Source organism: Rhineura floridana, chromosome 1 (genome assembly GCF_030035675.1).
Source record: "Rhineura floridana isolate rRhiFlo1 chromosome 1, rRhiFlo1.hap2, whole genome shotgun sequence".
Lineage (NCBI taxonomy): Eukaryota > Metazoa > Chordata > Lepidosauria > Squamata > Rhineuridae > Rhineura > Rhineura floridana.
Window position 1 is genome coordinate 246,366,323 of NC_084480.1, and position 14,705 is coordinate 246,381,027.

General features: G+C 42.1%; 2 protein-coding genes across 2 annotated transcripts in view; one reads left to right on the forward strand and one right to left on the reverse strand.

The window, feature by feature from the left end:
• The window catches only part of RMC1 (regulator of MON1-CCZ1), a 69,223-nt gene extending 61,767 nt beyond the window's left edge, over window positions 1–7,456 (forward strand). The window contains exons 16-20 of the mRNA XM_061597003.1: window positions 3,052–3,129; window positions 4,505–4,609; window positions 4,871–4,939; window positions 5,149–5,374; window positions 7,084–7,456. Coding sequence (XP_061452987.1) covers window positions 3,052–3,129; window positions 4,505–4,609; window positions 4,871–4,939; window positions 5,149–5,374; window positions 7,084–7,163 — 558 coding nt within the window. The 3' untranslated portion in view covers window positions 7,164–7,456. The remainder of the gene's footprint in view (window positions 1–3,051; window positions 3,130–4,504; window positions 4,610–4,870; window positions 4,940–5,148; window positions 5,375–7,083) is intronic.
• NPC1 (NPC intracellular cholesterol transporter 1) overlaps window positions 5,662–14,705 on the reverse strand; it is a 52,714-nt gene continuing 43,670 nt past the window's right edge. The window contains exons 21-25 of the mRNA XM_061596989.1: window positions 12,188–12,388; window positions 9,499–9,730; window positions 9,168–9,281; window positions 8,202–8,364; window positions 5,662–7,830 (exon numbers count right to left, since the gene is read on the reverse strand). Coding sequence (XP_061452973.1) covers window positions 7,748–7,830; window positions 8,202–8,364; window positions 9,168–9,281; window positions 9,499–9,730; window positions 12,188–12,388 — 793 coding nt within the window. The 3' untranslated portion in view covers window positions 5,662–7,747. The remainder of the gene's footprint in view (window positions 7,831–8,201; window positions 8,365–9,167; window positions 9,282–9,498; window positions 9,731–12,187; window positions 12,389–14,705) is intronic.

Here is a 14,705-nt window from a genome sequence, read left to right on the forward strand (position 1 = left end):
AAATACAATATAAAATACAATCTGCTCATATACATAATCATCACATTATTAATATCATAACATCTCATCTGAAGACCATCTTACATTAATACAGTGTAAAACCTAACCCACCCCAGAGATCCCATAGGCCTGCCTGAAGAGCCAGGTCTTCAAGGCTCGGTGAAAAGTCAACAGGGAGGGGGCATGCCGAAGGTCAAAGGGAAGTAAGTTCCAGAGGGTGGGGGCCACGATCGAAAAAGCCCTCTCCCTGGTCCGCACCAACCTAGCTGTCTTAGTCGGTGGGACCGAGAGAAGGTCCTGTGAGGCTGATCTTGTTTGGCGGCATATTTGGTGATACTGGAGGCGCTCCTTCAGATAAACTGGGCCGGAACCGTATAGAGTTTTAAAGGTTAAAACCGACACCTTGAATTGGGCCTGGTATACAACTGGCAACCAGTGTAATTCAATCAACACTGGGGTGATATGATCGCGGCGGCGGGTCTGCTTTATTAAGCGTGCCGCCGCGTTTTGTACCAGCTGGAGTTTCCGGACCGTCTTCAAGGGTAACCCCACGTAGAGCGCATTACAGTAGTCTAATCGAGAGGAGATCAGGGCATGTATCACTCGTGGGAGCAGATGTATGGGAAGATAGGGTCGCAGCCTCTGTACTAGATGAAGTTGGTACCAAGCTGCCCGGCTCACTGCAGAAACCTGAGCCTCCATAGACAGCTGGGAGTCCAAGATGACCCCGAGACTGCGGACCTGGTCCTTCAGGGGCAAACTCACCCCATTAAGTATCAGGTCAAAATCACCCAACCTTCCCTTGTCCCCCACTAGTAATACCTCAGTCTTACCGGGGTTCAGCTTCAGCCTGTTCTCTCCCATCCATCCACTTACGGACACTCCAGGCACTTGGACAAGGTATCCACAGCCAACTCTGGTGAAGATTTAAATGAGAGATAGAGCTGCGTGTCATCCGCATATTGGTGACACTGCAGCCCAAAACTCCTGATGATGGCTCCCAGCGGTTTCATATAAATGTTAAATAGCATGGGAGAGAGGATAGAACCCTGTGGCACACCACAGTTGACGGGCCAAGGGTCTGAAACCTCATCCCCCAACACTACCCGTTGATATCTACCGGAGAGATAGGAACGGAACCACTGTAAAACAGTGCCTCCTATTCCCAGTCCCTCCAGGCGACTCAACAGGATACCGTGGTCGACGGTATCGAAAGCCGCTGAGAGGTCCAGGAGGACGAGGAAGGTATGTTCTCCCCTATCCAACGCCCTCCTCATATCATCCACCAGAGCGACCAAGGCTGTTTCAGTTCCGTGTCCAGTCCTGAAGCCCGACTGGAAAGGATCTAAATAATCTGCTTCCTCCAAGTGTGTCTGTAGCTGCTTTGCCACCACACGCTCAATTACCTTGCCCAAGAACGGTAAATTGGAGACTGGGCGAAAGTTGTTCAACTCTTGGGGATCCAAGGAGTACTTTTTCAAGATGGGCTTTATCACTGCCTCCTTGAGGGCTGATGGCATTGCACCCTCCTCCAAGGATGCATTTACCATTGCCTTGATCCCATTGCCCAGTCTCTCTTTACAGCTCATAACGAGCCATGAAGGGCAAGGATCAAGTAAGCAAGTGGTTGGTTTTACAGTAGAGAGCACCTTGTCCACTTCATCAGAGAGAAGAGGCTGAAACCGATCCCAGCAGACCGGATTGCAACTGGCCGCCTCTGGACCCCTACTTGTAACCACGACGTACGGAATCTTGTCCTTTAGGTGCTCGATTTTATCGGCAAAGTGTTTAACAAATGTGTCACAGGAGGCTTTTGATTGTTCCATAGGTTCCTGTGCTACTGGACCGACCAGGCTTCGGACCACTTGGAACAACCTCCTGGGACAGCACTCTGCCGACGCAATAGAGGCAGCAAAGAATTGCCTCTTTGCTGCCTTTGTTGCCTGCTGGTAGGCCGCTATTGCCGCTCTAACCAGTGTCCGATCACCTTCAGTGCACGATTTCCGCCATCGGTGCTCTAGTCGTCTCACTTCCTGCCTCAGACTGCGTAACCGTGGTGTATACCAGGGTACAGTCTGAGTTCTATTCAGGAGAAGAGGACGTTTCGGTGCCACCCGGTCTATTGCCCTAGTGATCTCCCTATTCCACTCCATCACCAGGGCTTCGACCGGGTGGCCTTCAGTTAGCTCCAGATCACCCAGCGCATTTAGGAATCCAATAGGCTCCATCATGCGTCTGGGACGGACCATCCTAATAGGTCCTTGTCCCCTGCGGAGGGTATGCGGCACAGAGAGATCCAATTTCACCAGGTAGTGATCTGACCATGCCACAGGGCTAGAAGAAACAGTCCCCATCTTCAGATCACTTTCCTTCTCTCCCGCAACAAATACAAGGTCAATGGTATGGCCGGCTACATGGGTGGGACCCATATTACTTAGGTGCAGTTCCCATGAAGTCATGGTTTCAATGAAATCCCGAGGGGCTCCAGTGATTTTAGCCTACAGTGCTCCTCTGCCTGTTTGCTGTTTCTCACTGGGCCTTTATTGCACATGCTCAGTTCTATCCTAATAGTGATCTTTTGATTGGTTGGAGAGCCAGAGAGAGAAATACTTGTGGTAACTGAACTGTACCTATGTGTTGTAGACTGAGGGAGGAAAATTGAGTGGATGGGGACATGGGGAGAAAAAAGAAAGCCTAGGCTATGAATTGGGGGGGGGAGTTGGCTAGCAGAGAGAGAAAGGGCTTATCTTCTGTGGAATGGATGTGTTGGAACAGAAAACTAGGTTCTAAAGGGGTTTTGAGGGCTCAGACCCCACTTTTGCTTTGTACTCAGTTTCTTGGACAACCTCTCTTGTAGCTTCACCAATTTGCCTTCTTTGAGGAGTGTTTTGACTGGGAAACATCCTTTCTTCCTGCCTCTGGAAGCCGTTTTGTGATAGCACCTGCAACACTTTCTCAAAGGACCAAATATGCCCACAAATCAGAAAATTGGAAACTCCTAGTTTGAACAGTTTATGTATCTCTTTTTGTAAATTCTTTTTTCCTATATAGGAAGCACCTTACAAGTTCACTATTGCTATCTTAATGGAGTATATTCGCTCGCTCAACCAATTCCAGATAGCTGTTCAGGTAAAAAACCGAATGACTTGTTATTTACTATATTGGATTTCCTACTCCTACAGTTACAGGTATCTGTTAACTATTGTTAGACTGTATACTGCTTAGAAAGGTTTGAAATATTAAGTGATATATAAATGCTCTGAAATAAAAATAAAATTTGCCTCATTCCCTCCATGTTCTTATACAGAGTACTTTTACTAGTGTACAAGTAATAATATAGCAAGTTTTATGGGGTGTTTGAGATGGAATAAATATATAGTGGCAGAGCAACTTCTAGACATCATTTAAGAATAAACTGGTAAGTTTCTCTCCTACAAAATATGCTGAATAGCATTGTAGAGAGGTTTGGCTAGTAAAAGAACAAATGTATTGGGAATATGAAAGCTACCATCTTGAACATTTTTTTCTGAAATGCTTGAGTGTTTGCTTAGGCTCATTTCCATTCTTATTTGACTATGTAGGTGTGCTAATTATGAGCCCTGTGTCAAGCTCTTTCAGGCTACCTTTGATTTCTGGTTCATATGTGAAGATATGTGTGCACACACAGTTGGAGACAGTCTAGTCCCTTGCCGCCGCCACCTCATATATTGCACAACCCTCTTCCGTAGAGAGAGCTCTGTACCCATTACTGTACCTAGGGAAGTGGATTAGGCCTAAAAGTAGTATTGAGTTCTAGGCTGCAATACTGAAATCAAGCAATCTGTATTTGGCATAGATTTATTAAACTGGCTTTGACTTCTTACAAGGAAAAAAAACCCAATTTAGTGGGCACTAAGGCTACAAACCAATTCATGTCTACTCAGAAGTAAGCTCCATTGCTTCTAACGGGACTCTCAGGTGTATATTGGATTGCAGCTAGGAGGGTTACTTTCAGTGTGCTGCTATAAACATTTCAATTTAAACTTAATGCAAAATCACTTGACATAGTAATGCAATTCCATTGCTAGAAGAACGTAGTCTCCACAGATGAAACCACTACTATTAATCTAAATGCCACAATCACAAAGGTAAGAACTAGAAATATGTGCAGAGTGAGCAACTCAAGCACTTAGTGTCACAAAACTTACACATGTAGCATTAGCAAGCAGTTAAGCACTTGTAAAATACTTGATGCAGCCAAAGAGTTTATTAGTAATCAGCATAGTCGGGAATGATGGGAGTTAACATCTGGAAGGCCACAGATTCCCCATCTCTGCTAAAGCGATTAGTAGCCTTTAGAATAAGTAGTTGAATTCAGAAAATTATAGGGTTTTTAAAAATTGTACGTATATGTCTAGGTGCTCTTTCTCAGTTAGCTTTTCAGTTAGGACCAAGGTAATATCTGAGTAGTTAAATTACTTGCCTAGTTACTGCTGGTTTAAGCATTTTTTTCTTGCCTCCTTAGCATTATCTATATGAATTGGTTATCAAAACCCTTGTTAAGCACAACTTATTCTATATGCTTCATCAGTTCCTGCAGTATCATGTTCTCAGTGATTCAAAACCTTTGGTAAGTTTGCTCCCCCCCCCCACCCCACTTCATTATTTGTTTTCATTGCTTCTTGGTCAATTATACTCTGCCCTTTTGCCAAAGACTTTGTAGTAGTATAGATGATGGGACTATCTTAGCCATTCTCTGGAGCAAACAGCCTGCCTCCTGTGTGCTTTATTGCTGAACAGGAATCTGGATCCTGGCTTACACTGTTTCTATGCTTTCAGGTGTAACAGCCGATTATGAAGTATTAAGACACTGTTGAACTTCTTGTTTCAGGCCTGCTTACTGTTGTCTCTAGAGAGTATTTACCCTCCAGCACATCAACTCTCCCTGGATATGCTAAAGGTAAGCATACAGAGAGGATTTTTAACATGTGATTTCCATGTTGAGTTGTTGGTTCTAGGTGTATAAATGATCATAAAGTGAAAATAGGCAGAGGTTGTAAGGTAAAGCCACGAATATAGAAGGGAATATAATTCTCCCTGTGCATTGGAGGTAGCAGTCAGAGCTTTCATCAGTCAGAAGCTGCTGATAGTTGTCACTTCTACTTTCAGAGACTTTCCACTGCAAATGATGAAATAGTGGAAGTGTTGTTGTCCAAGCATCAGGTACTGGCTGCCTTGAGATTCATCAGAGGTATTGGAGGCCATGATAGCATTTCTGCACGGAAGTTTCTTGATGCAGCAAAGCAGACTGAAGATGAAATGCTATTCTATACCATATTCAGGTTCTTTGAGCAGAGAAATCAGCGATTGCGTGGAAACCCTAGCTTCACTCCAGGTAAACGTCAAAAGAATCCCACTGAGCCTTTACCTTTAAAAAAAAGCTTATTAACAAATTAGATGGGTTCTGTAAATTTTATAGTTAGATTCAAGGTTCAGAGAGATGTTCTTGCATTTTGGGCTACTCACAACCTAGAGTGATGCTATATCTAATTAACTGGTAAATATTTTCCCTCTTAAGTACCCCCTGAGAGATGAAATTGTTCTGAAAAATTGCTGTGTTGTTATAAAGAGTTAATTGGAGACTAGGCTAAGCCACCTAAATGGAGATTAGCCAAATCTTACTGAATATCAGTACACGTTTATTAAGGTAAGTAAACAGTTGAGGTATTCATATACAACTTGCCATGGGATGTTCCCCTAAAAGCCATCTAGACCACATATTTTTAGTTTCCAACTTAACATTGATCATAGAATACATTCATTTGTAAACCAGTGCTTTAACCTTCTTGAAAGAGTTCAAATAAAGATAAGCTCCCCCCAAAGGGAAAACCATCACTCATAGCCCAGCACTGTTATACTCCTAAAATGTCATTTCTGCAATAAAGGCACTGTGTCTGCATTTTGTATACTGAGAATAGTTTTGTTTTAGCAGATTCTGGTAAAACGTGGAAAATAATACAGTAGTAAAAACCTCTCACAGATTGGAAGGAAAAAAGTATTTCAGAAGAAAATGGCATGGTACTATTTTGTGGAGGGAAATGAAACAATAATCTTTTAGAATTGCTTTAACACATGGAATCTGTTTAACTTTAAGAATTCACTTCTAGTCAGGTTGACGGAAGTGCTACCCATGGCTCAGTAATAGTGGATTTCCTGGATTGTGAAATGAGTATTTCCGCTAGACTTTCCATAGAATATTTCCTCTACAGCTGTCTTTCAGTGGCTCTACATTATTCTCATTGAGTGGCATCTGACTAAATTATACTCAGAATAGGCCTAACTTGTCTATTTTAATGGGTCTATGCTGAGTATGACTTAGATAACACTCTTAGTCTGAGGAAACAGTATGGATATCCCTGTCCTCCATATCTAACTTGTGAAAGAACTAAATACTTCCATGCATACAGCTGCACTATCCTACAGTGTCCCAGAATCCAGTATAGATTTCTTAGTGGTAGCTAGTAGTATAGAAATTTTAAATCTCCAATTTGATTCGATGTGTTCAGTGTAAGTACAAGTCTGATGAGAATCTGCTAGTCTGAATATAATTTAATACTGTAGTTCTGCCAAGAAAGTTTGATGGTTAATTATTCTGCTAAAGTTCAGAAAACAAATTCCTTCCAAAAGGATGGTTAGGGAAACTTAGTATGTTCTACTTCTACCTGAAGGAGCATGTTACTTATGATTATGCTTAAAATCCACTTTAGCCACAATAGTACCAACATACAACAGCGTGCATAAATCGTACCTTAAACTACTTCCAGTTCATCAAATCTTGATTAAGCAAAAAGAGTCATTGCCTAGGTATTAGGACAACTATGTGCTTTTGTGCTTAAGCTGGGCTAGCTGCCTGGTTTGGAAGTTTGAAGAGTGTATAGGTAATGCAAACAGGCTGCAGTCCAAAAGACTTCAGGAACTCCCTTTTAAATAAAAAGGAAAAAAGTATTGGGAACTTATTTCATAGTTGATCCCACTCATTTTTTGGCCTCATCTGTGAAAAGCATAATGATGTGTTTTACCTTCCACTCTGTTTTTGTCTTACAGGAGAACATTGTGAAGAGCATGTCGTGTTTTTTAAACAGGTTTTTGGAGACCAAGCACTAATGAAGCCTACCGCTTTCTGAAGTAGCAAAGCTACAAAATGTATAAACTTAATTTATTGCATTCTTGTACTGATACTTTTGACCTACAAAAATTCCTATTTTATAATAATATAATAAAGTATATATATATACACACACAGAGAGAGACCCCTTTGGCAATTATTAAAAATATTACAACATTTTACTAATGGCTCACTTTTCTCCTAAAAATCGAGCCACAAATTGCATTGCCTTGCATTTAAAAAAACATATCAGTGGTTCAGCAATCTATTCTCATACATGTCACTTTAAATTTCATCAGGAAAACCATTAATCTTGTGAAATAGCCATTGACATGAATAAAAACTACAATGTATTAAATAATAATTTATGATCTTAATGCTTCTAGTTTTAGTAACACTTTATGTGAAGTTGTATGTCGTACTTCCTGAGTCCAAGTTGTTCAGAACTACTGGTCCTCTTCTAGTTAGGTAGACATCAAATCTGTCCAGTAGTATAGTATTGTAGAGTTGTGAGACAGTAGTCATAGAAATTTGCAACAATTTATGATGAAGAGTGTTTCAGGCAGAATTGAAGGAGTCCGCTGACTGCTTTGTTTAAAATGGCTAGTAGAACAGGAGTTTCTCTCTTTCTGTACCTTTGTTTCTTTCTTGTGCTGCACGTGCTTTAGCTTTATTTACTGAGGGCCCTGGGAAGGATATCAAAAAAGGTATCAGAAGCTTTGACCGTTATTTACCAGTTTGATAGTGGCTGGTTATGAAACATGCCAAGATAGAAGTAGTGTCTCAAATTCAGTTTGCTTGACATACATTATTCTAAAATAGTGTTTATGTAAAATCCATGTGTGAAGAAATAATAATTTAGTAAGCATGGCAAAATTAATGATATAGGAATACAAAAACTCCCGCATTCTTAGTTTCAGAAACAGAATTGATGTGAACATAATGAGCATGAACGAGCCAAAGTATCAAGTTAATACATAACAAAACTAAAACCCTAAGCAGACTTATTTGAGAATTACATTTCCAGTCAACTCATACATCTCTAGGAGGATCTTACCTATATAGCTAAGTAGGACGGGGAGGAATATTAATCCATGGGTTGCTCCAAGAAGCACCATGGCAAGATACATCCTGAAGTAGAAGATCTGGAAAATCTGGGATTTGGAAAAGGCAAGCACCACTATTCCTCCAAATTTTGTTAGTGTAATGCCACTGAAAACCTGGCAAAAATGAAGAAAGTGTTTGGTTTTATACTAAACATCCAGTGAAACTTTTTTTTTTTTTTGTATTGGCCTTTATAAAACTTGTTTTTATTCTAAGCAACTTTAGCTTATTCATTAAGAATACAGGACAGGGAACCTCTGGCTGAATCATGGCCCTTCAAGGGGTCCCATTTAGCCCTTGAGGCCATATTCCCCAAACCACACGCATCAGCTGATGTCACTAGTCAGGGTGGGCAGGGAAGACGGGGTTTAATCCCTCACTGACTGTGCAATCCTGTTTCCAAAAGGGAACCAGGCACAGCCAAGGCAGTAGGAGTTAAGCCCCGCTCTTCAGCTGAGTGGAGATTAAAGCCCTATTCAAAAGCACCCTTTGAAGTACCTCACACATGAGAGAAACATCAGAGGCTTTTGCAAAGGCTTTAAGACAGGTCCTCTGCCCTTGTTTGCTCAAACAGGAGCATGGAGGCTGTCTTAAAAGGAAAGCCCAGGAAAAGACTTTTAAGTACTCTTTGAAAAAGCCTTTTTCTGAGTAGGAGACTCCCCCCATCTCAGAGACTTAAAAGGAAAGCACAAGGATTTTGACTGGTGGGCAGCCCCACCCACATGACAAATTTGGCCTACAAGGCAGATTCTGGTAAAGATCTACCCTGTGGAGCAAAAAAGGTTCCCCAGCCCTGGTACAGGGCACTATGATCTGTGCCATACACCAGCTATTAGATGCCTATGAGAGGGAGACAGGAGCATATCCTTCAATGGTTTTTACTATCATGACAGTATAGGCTACAAAATAAAATACTTACAGAGCTGCCCATGTGGGATAGTGCTTCTTCAGAGCGCTCTACTCTGGTCGTTTTTGTACTAACTGTGAATGCTCTTGTCACATGGCTACAGAACTCAACAGAGATGCCACAACTCTGGAAGGAAGACAGCATAGGTAATAGCTTATTACAACAGACTAAAAAAGTTTTTGAAACCAGATTGTGGTGCTGACATTTTTGGGAAGACATTTTGATAGTCTAATTGCTTTTTAAGATAGCTCCATAGTATGAAGCACTACACTGTACTTTGAGCACACAGCATTTCCTGTTGGCACCAAAAGAGAGCAGATAAAAAAAAAGTGAGTGAACTTACCATGACAAGATTGACTAATGAAACTGCATTCAAGCTGATGCCCCAGAGCCACATCACACCAAACATGTTGACCAGTATCATAGCAATGGTGAGTGAAACAACAATGGCAGCCCAAACTTCAAAACCAAGCAGCACTGTTGTTACTAAGAATATTGCTCCAAGGGATACAGAAAGGTTCAGGATAGTGTCGTTCACAATGGTGATATATTGTTCATAAAAAATGTAGAACACACTATGAAGAGAATGAAACATGTCAGCAATGTTAACAGAACCAGAGTTTCTGAATGTCTGGCTTCTTTAATGGCTTAATTCTAAACTATCAATGTCACTTGCAGGTTTTTCAGGAGGTTCAATGGAAGAAATAGGATTAGTCTAGATCAGGGGTTCTCAAATTATGGTCTGTTTCATTCAAATGGTCAATGGTATGTTTGTAAAAGTACAATTAGAAATCATATAGCATCTAACACAGTGTACTTCAGTAGGCAGAAAAATCAGTAGTAGTCTGCGAAGACCCTTAGCAATTTTCAAGTGGTCCATGGGGAGGTGGGAGGTTGGGAATTACTGGTCTAGATATTTTTAACTACAGGCCTTTGTGATCACAATAACTAAAACCTCATCAGGAAAAGATAGGATGCACAGAGTAACCAATATTTACAGTGCTTTCACTATTGAAGAAAATTATGGGAAATTAAACTAAAAAAAACGAGTGGAAATGGCAGAGGAGATACAGATGCTCATGCAAGCAGTCTGCTTTGGGACTTTTAGTATGCAAATGCTGTTACAGTGTCAAGCTGTAGGATAGTTTAGTAACCCATTTTACATTAAAGCAGGGGTAGCCACCATGGAGGCCTCCAGCAGGCAGTCCAGAATCCGAGCTTTCATTTTTTAAAAAACAAGTCTTTAGTCCTCAAAAGAATGGAGCAAAACGTGCAGGTCTCCTTCTAAGTGGTTTCTGTGAAATGGGTCAGCCTGACTGCTTCTGCCTGTTGGTGTTATTAGCCAATAAGTATGGATGAATGTTGAAAAAAAACCCTCTACCGCTCCAAGGCAAATGTGAACACTTTGCGAACAGGCTTAGGCATGCCTCCTGCTTTGCAGGCAGAAATTCAACAAGCCAAGCCTTTTGTAGCATGGAAGTACAATCATGGGAAAAGGTTCACCATGACTACTCTCTAACCTTGCGCTGTGCCATGGCCCCTTGGCAGCCATTTTGTGGCTAGTGCCCCAGGACACTCTCAGAATTTGAAATATGCCCTCTGGTCCAAAAGTTGGTGACCCCTGGATTAAAGGGTGTAACCTGTATTCTTAAAAGTAGAACCAGGTTATGTAAAGCCAGTAGGCTGAAGTTTGTGTAATAGTATTATGATATCGGCAGTTTTATGTTCAATCCCTTTCCTAATGATCCCTAACATGGAATTCATCTTTTCACAGCTACGCCAACTGGGTCAAGGCTGACATCAAGCTATCCACTACGATCTCAAGGTCTTGATCCTAGTTGATCACTGCCAGTTCATATCCCATTAGCATATATGTGAAGTTAGTAATTTTTTTGCAAATGTGGGCATGTTAGTTGGACATACAGGATTCACTATTTTAAATGTTGGTGTCTTGAATATATTCCAGTAACAAGGGTCTATGAAAAAAATGGGGTTGGATCCAATGATGGCCTTTGTTTGTAGGAGGGGCTTTGTGTCAACAGAGGTTCCTGCAAATAGAAAAGGGGGGCTATTTTTGCCAGCCCCCCCTTCCCCAGAAAGCCTCCAGCATGGAAGTGGGGGAATTGCCTCTGTCTGGTTCCATTCATGGGAGCATCTGCAAATTTTAAACTGCGGCACTCACCAAAGCAAGTCCTTCCATGAAGGAAAGAATACTTTCAGATCCATCTCATGTTGTCTTACCTAAAGCATAATAGATTATCTTCTGTAGGCTACTAAAATAACTAGGAAGACAAGTAGAGAAAAGGGCTGGTTCAAAGACAGGAGTGAAGTATTGCGTCTATTACAAGATAAACCTGAAGACCAGAGACCCAAAGGTTACTGTGGATCTTTAAAAAAAATGACAACTTTCTGAACTGTTTTCACATTCCTTACTATTCAGTCACAACTTTCAATGTACCAGAATGTGCATTTTTCACCTAAGATTGGGCTTATTTAATACACTCTATAGGGTACTGCTTTTAAACACTCTGTGGAAGCTTCAACTAGTACAAAATACAACTGTGCATCTGTTGATCTGTGTAGGTTGGCATGAATATACTCCACCAATTGCAGACTACCTTCCACATCCTGTTAAATGTGCTGGTTTTGATCTTGCCATAGCCTGCCTCAGGGAACACTTTCTCCCATATGAACCCGCCAAGGTTTTAAGATCAGCGGATGAGACACTATCCAGATACTGCCTGAGATTCTAATAGGAACAGAGCCTTTTCACAGTTGTGGCTTTAGAACTGTAGAGTACAGGCTCTTAACAGGTTTGTTATGTTCCCCCCTTTGGTGTCTTTTTGGAGACATAGAAGAACTTCATCCCACCAGGTCTTCAGAAATTAACTGGAACTGTTTATTACTATTACTGTTAATTGTTTTAATGTTCATGAACTGCCTTGGGAACTTTTTGTTGTTAAAGGATGGTATATAAGTGGTGCAGAGAAAATTCTACAACGCTAAGTATTGGAGTAAGGAGATCTGTGTACCTGTAAGGGAATACACGATAGTTCTTTTCTTTGGAGCTCATAGATTTAGTAATGTTGTTTGCTATCACCCGGGCTTTCTTCATTGCATCAATGAAGTCTGCTGAGGTTTTTAGCACTGTATGGTAAGTCATGAAGTAGGTAGCTCCAACTTCAGGGTTGTTGTGTATAAAGTTAATTGCAGAGCTATATGCTGCATGTCCTCTGTAAAGGAAAGAACAGTTAGTGCACACATCACGGTCACCAGGCTCTTTCAATCCAAATGAGCAGCTGAGGCATCCAAGAGACAACTAGTTTCAACCATATTGTCAAGACACTACAGACCAACTTCTGGACTGAGTACTCCAAACCAAGATTCTATTGCATAAAGTTTGCTATCTAGACATACTAGATGAACACAGTATTTTGACAAAGAGGTCACTCAACTGATATCATTCTCATCTACCTGTCAAGAAGGAAGACAAATGAAGTAACAGGCACCAAGCAGGTGCAACATGGTGGAAGATGGTCATTCATTTAATGCTAGATGCTGTGATCTTCCTCAGAAGGCTCTAGACTACCACTATCCAACTTCTAGCCAAAGAAAAAAAACCAGCACCCAATTAGTTGGATTCTAAAAGAAAGCTCCTCTCTGATGGAAGCATGCAAGGAGAGGACAATTGTGCCCAAATACCTAATTCAGCAAATTGGGGGCAGGAGCCAGCTTTGAAAGGCTTTCTATAAAGATTTCAATTCTAGATATGTGGGATAAAAGAAGGCAAACACTTAAATTAGCATGCACAGCAGCAGTGTGTGTGTGAGGGGGAATGTACCATTGGTCTCACCTGAAAGGTGATTTTCATAGGAGTGGGCCATCACTGCGGGTTATAGTTCCACCTATCGTGCGAAGGCAAGAATGTTTTTGAAGTCAAGACTAGGGGCGTCAGGCCCCTCCCACTCTCCAGTTCATTCGTGGCGAGTCTGAAAAGAAATATCTAAAAATACAAGAACAAGGCCAACAGGCCCGCCAGGAAAATAACACAATAGTCACATGCATAATAACATGATTGTAACATAACAATATAACAGAACTAAAGTCTTGACTTCACTCTTACATTTAAATATAGCAGCGTAACAATAATATGTAACCGATTAAAAAATATGTAACCCATTAGAAAATATCTAGTCATCCTCCAACTGGGAGGGCCGTGATGGCCCACTCCTATGAAAATCACCTTTCAGGTGAGACCAATGGTACATTTTCCATAGGAGGTGGGCCATCACCGCGGGATGTACCAAAGCAGCCCATACAGGGAGGGACCACCCACGTGTTAATCCTCATTAAGAACCTGTTGCAACACTCGTCTGCCGAAAGATGCGTCAGCAGAGGCATAACGATCAATTTTATAATGCCTTATAAACGAGTGTGGGGTAGACCAGACTGCAGCCCTGCAAATATCGGCAACAGGAGCATTAGTGGCAAAAGCAGCCGAAGTGGCAGCTGACCTGGTAGAATGAGCCGTTACACTAGCTGGAACTGACAGCTTCAGGGACTCATATGCTAAAGTAATGCATGCCCTTAACCAACGGGATAAGGTAGAATTGGATACTTTATGCCCCATAGACCTTGGATGAAAGGATACAAACAGAGACTCCGTTCGTCAAATCTCTTGGGTCCTAGACAGGTAGGTCTTGAGAGCCCTCCGGACATCTAACGAATGCCAAGCCTTCTCGAGAGGATGGATAGGATTCGGGCAAAAGGAAGGCAAAACAATGTCCTGGTTGCAATGAAAAACTGAATCGACCTTGGGACGGAAGGAAGGATCAGTCTTCAGCACAACAGAGTCCTTATGGAAGACGCAGAGGTGTCGAGCAGAAGACAATGCACCCAACTCCGAAACGCGTCTGGCAGATGTGATTGCGATCAGAAACAAGACCTTGAAGGACAGCATACGTAGGGGCACAGTCCTGATGGGTTCAAACGGAGGGCGTTGCAAAGCCTGCAGAACTTTCGGCAAACTCCATGAGGGGAACCGATGGACAACAGCCGGAGAGCGTAGGGCGACTCCCCTCAAAAAGCGTTTGATGAACGGATGTGAGGAAATATGATCTCCAGGAGAGGACACTGAGAGAATGGACGACAGACTGGACGCATGTCGACGTAGAGTGTTGGGTCGAAGTCCCATCATAAAGCCGCAATGGAGAAATTGCAGCACCTGATGCACAGTGGCCTGGGATGGATCATGGTGGTGTGACTGACACCACTTGGAAAAAGCCACCCAGGTATGTTGATAAATACGAGTGGTAGATGGTCTTCTCGAGGCCAAAATAATATCAATCACAGCGTCAGACAGTCCAGCTGACCTCAAATGTCCCCGTTCAAACGCCACGCTGTTAGATTGAGCCAAGTAGGGTCCTGGTGCAGTACTGGACCCTGGGATAGGAGGTCTGGCCTGACTGGAAGTGTCCAAGGATCATTGGTAATTGGCATTGCCAGAAGATCTGAGAACCATGGTCGGCGTGGCCAAAATGGTGCTATCAG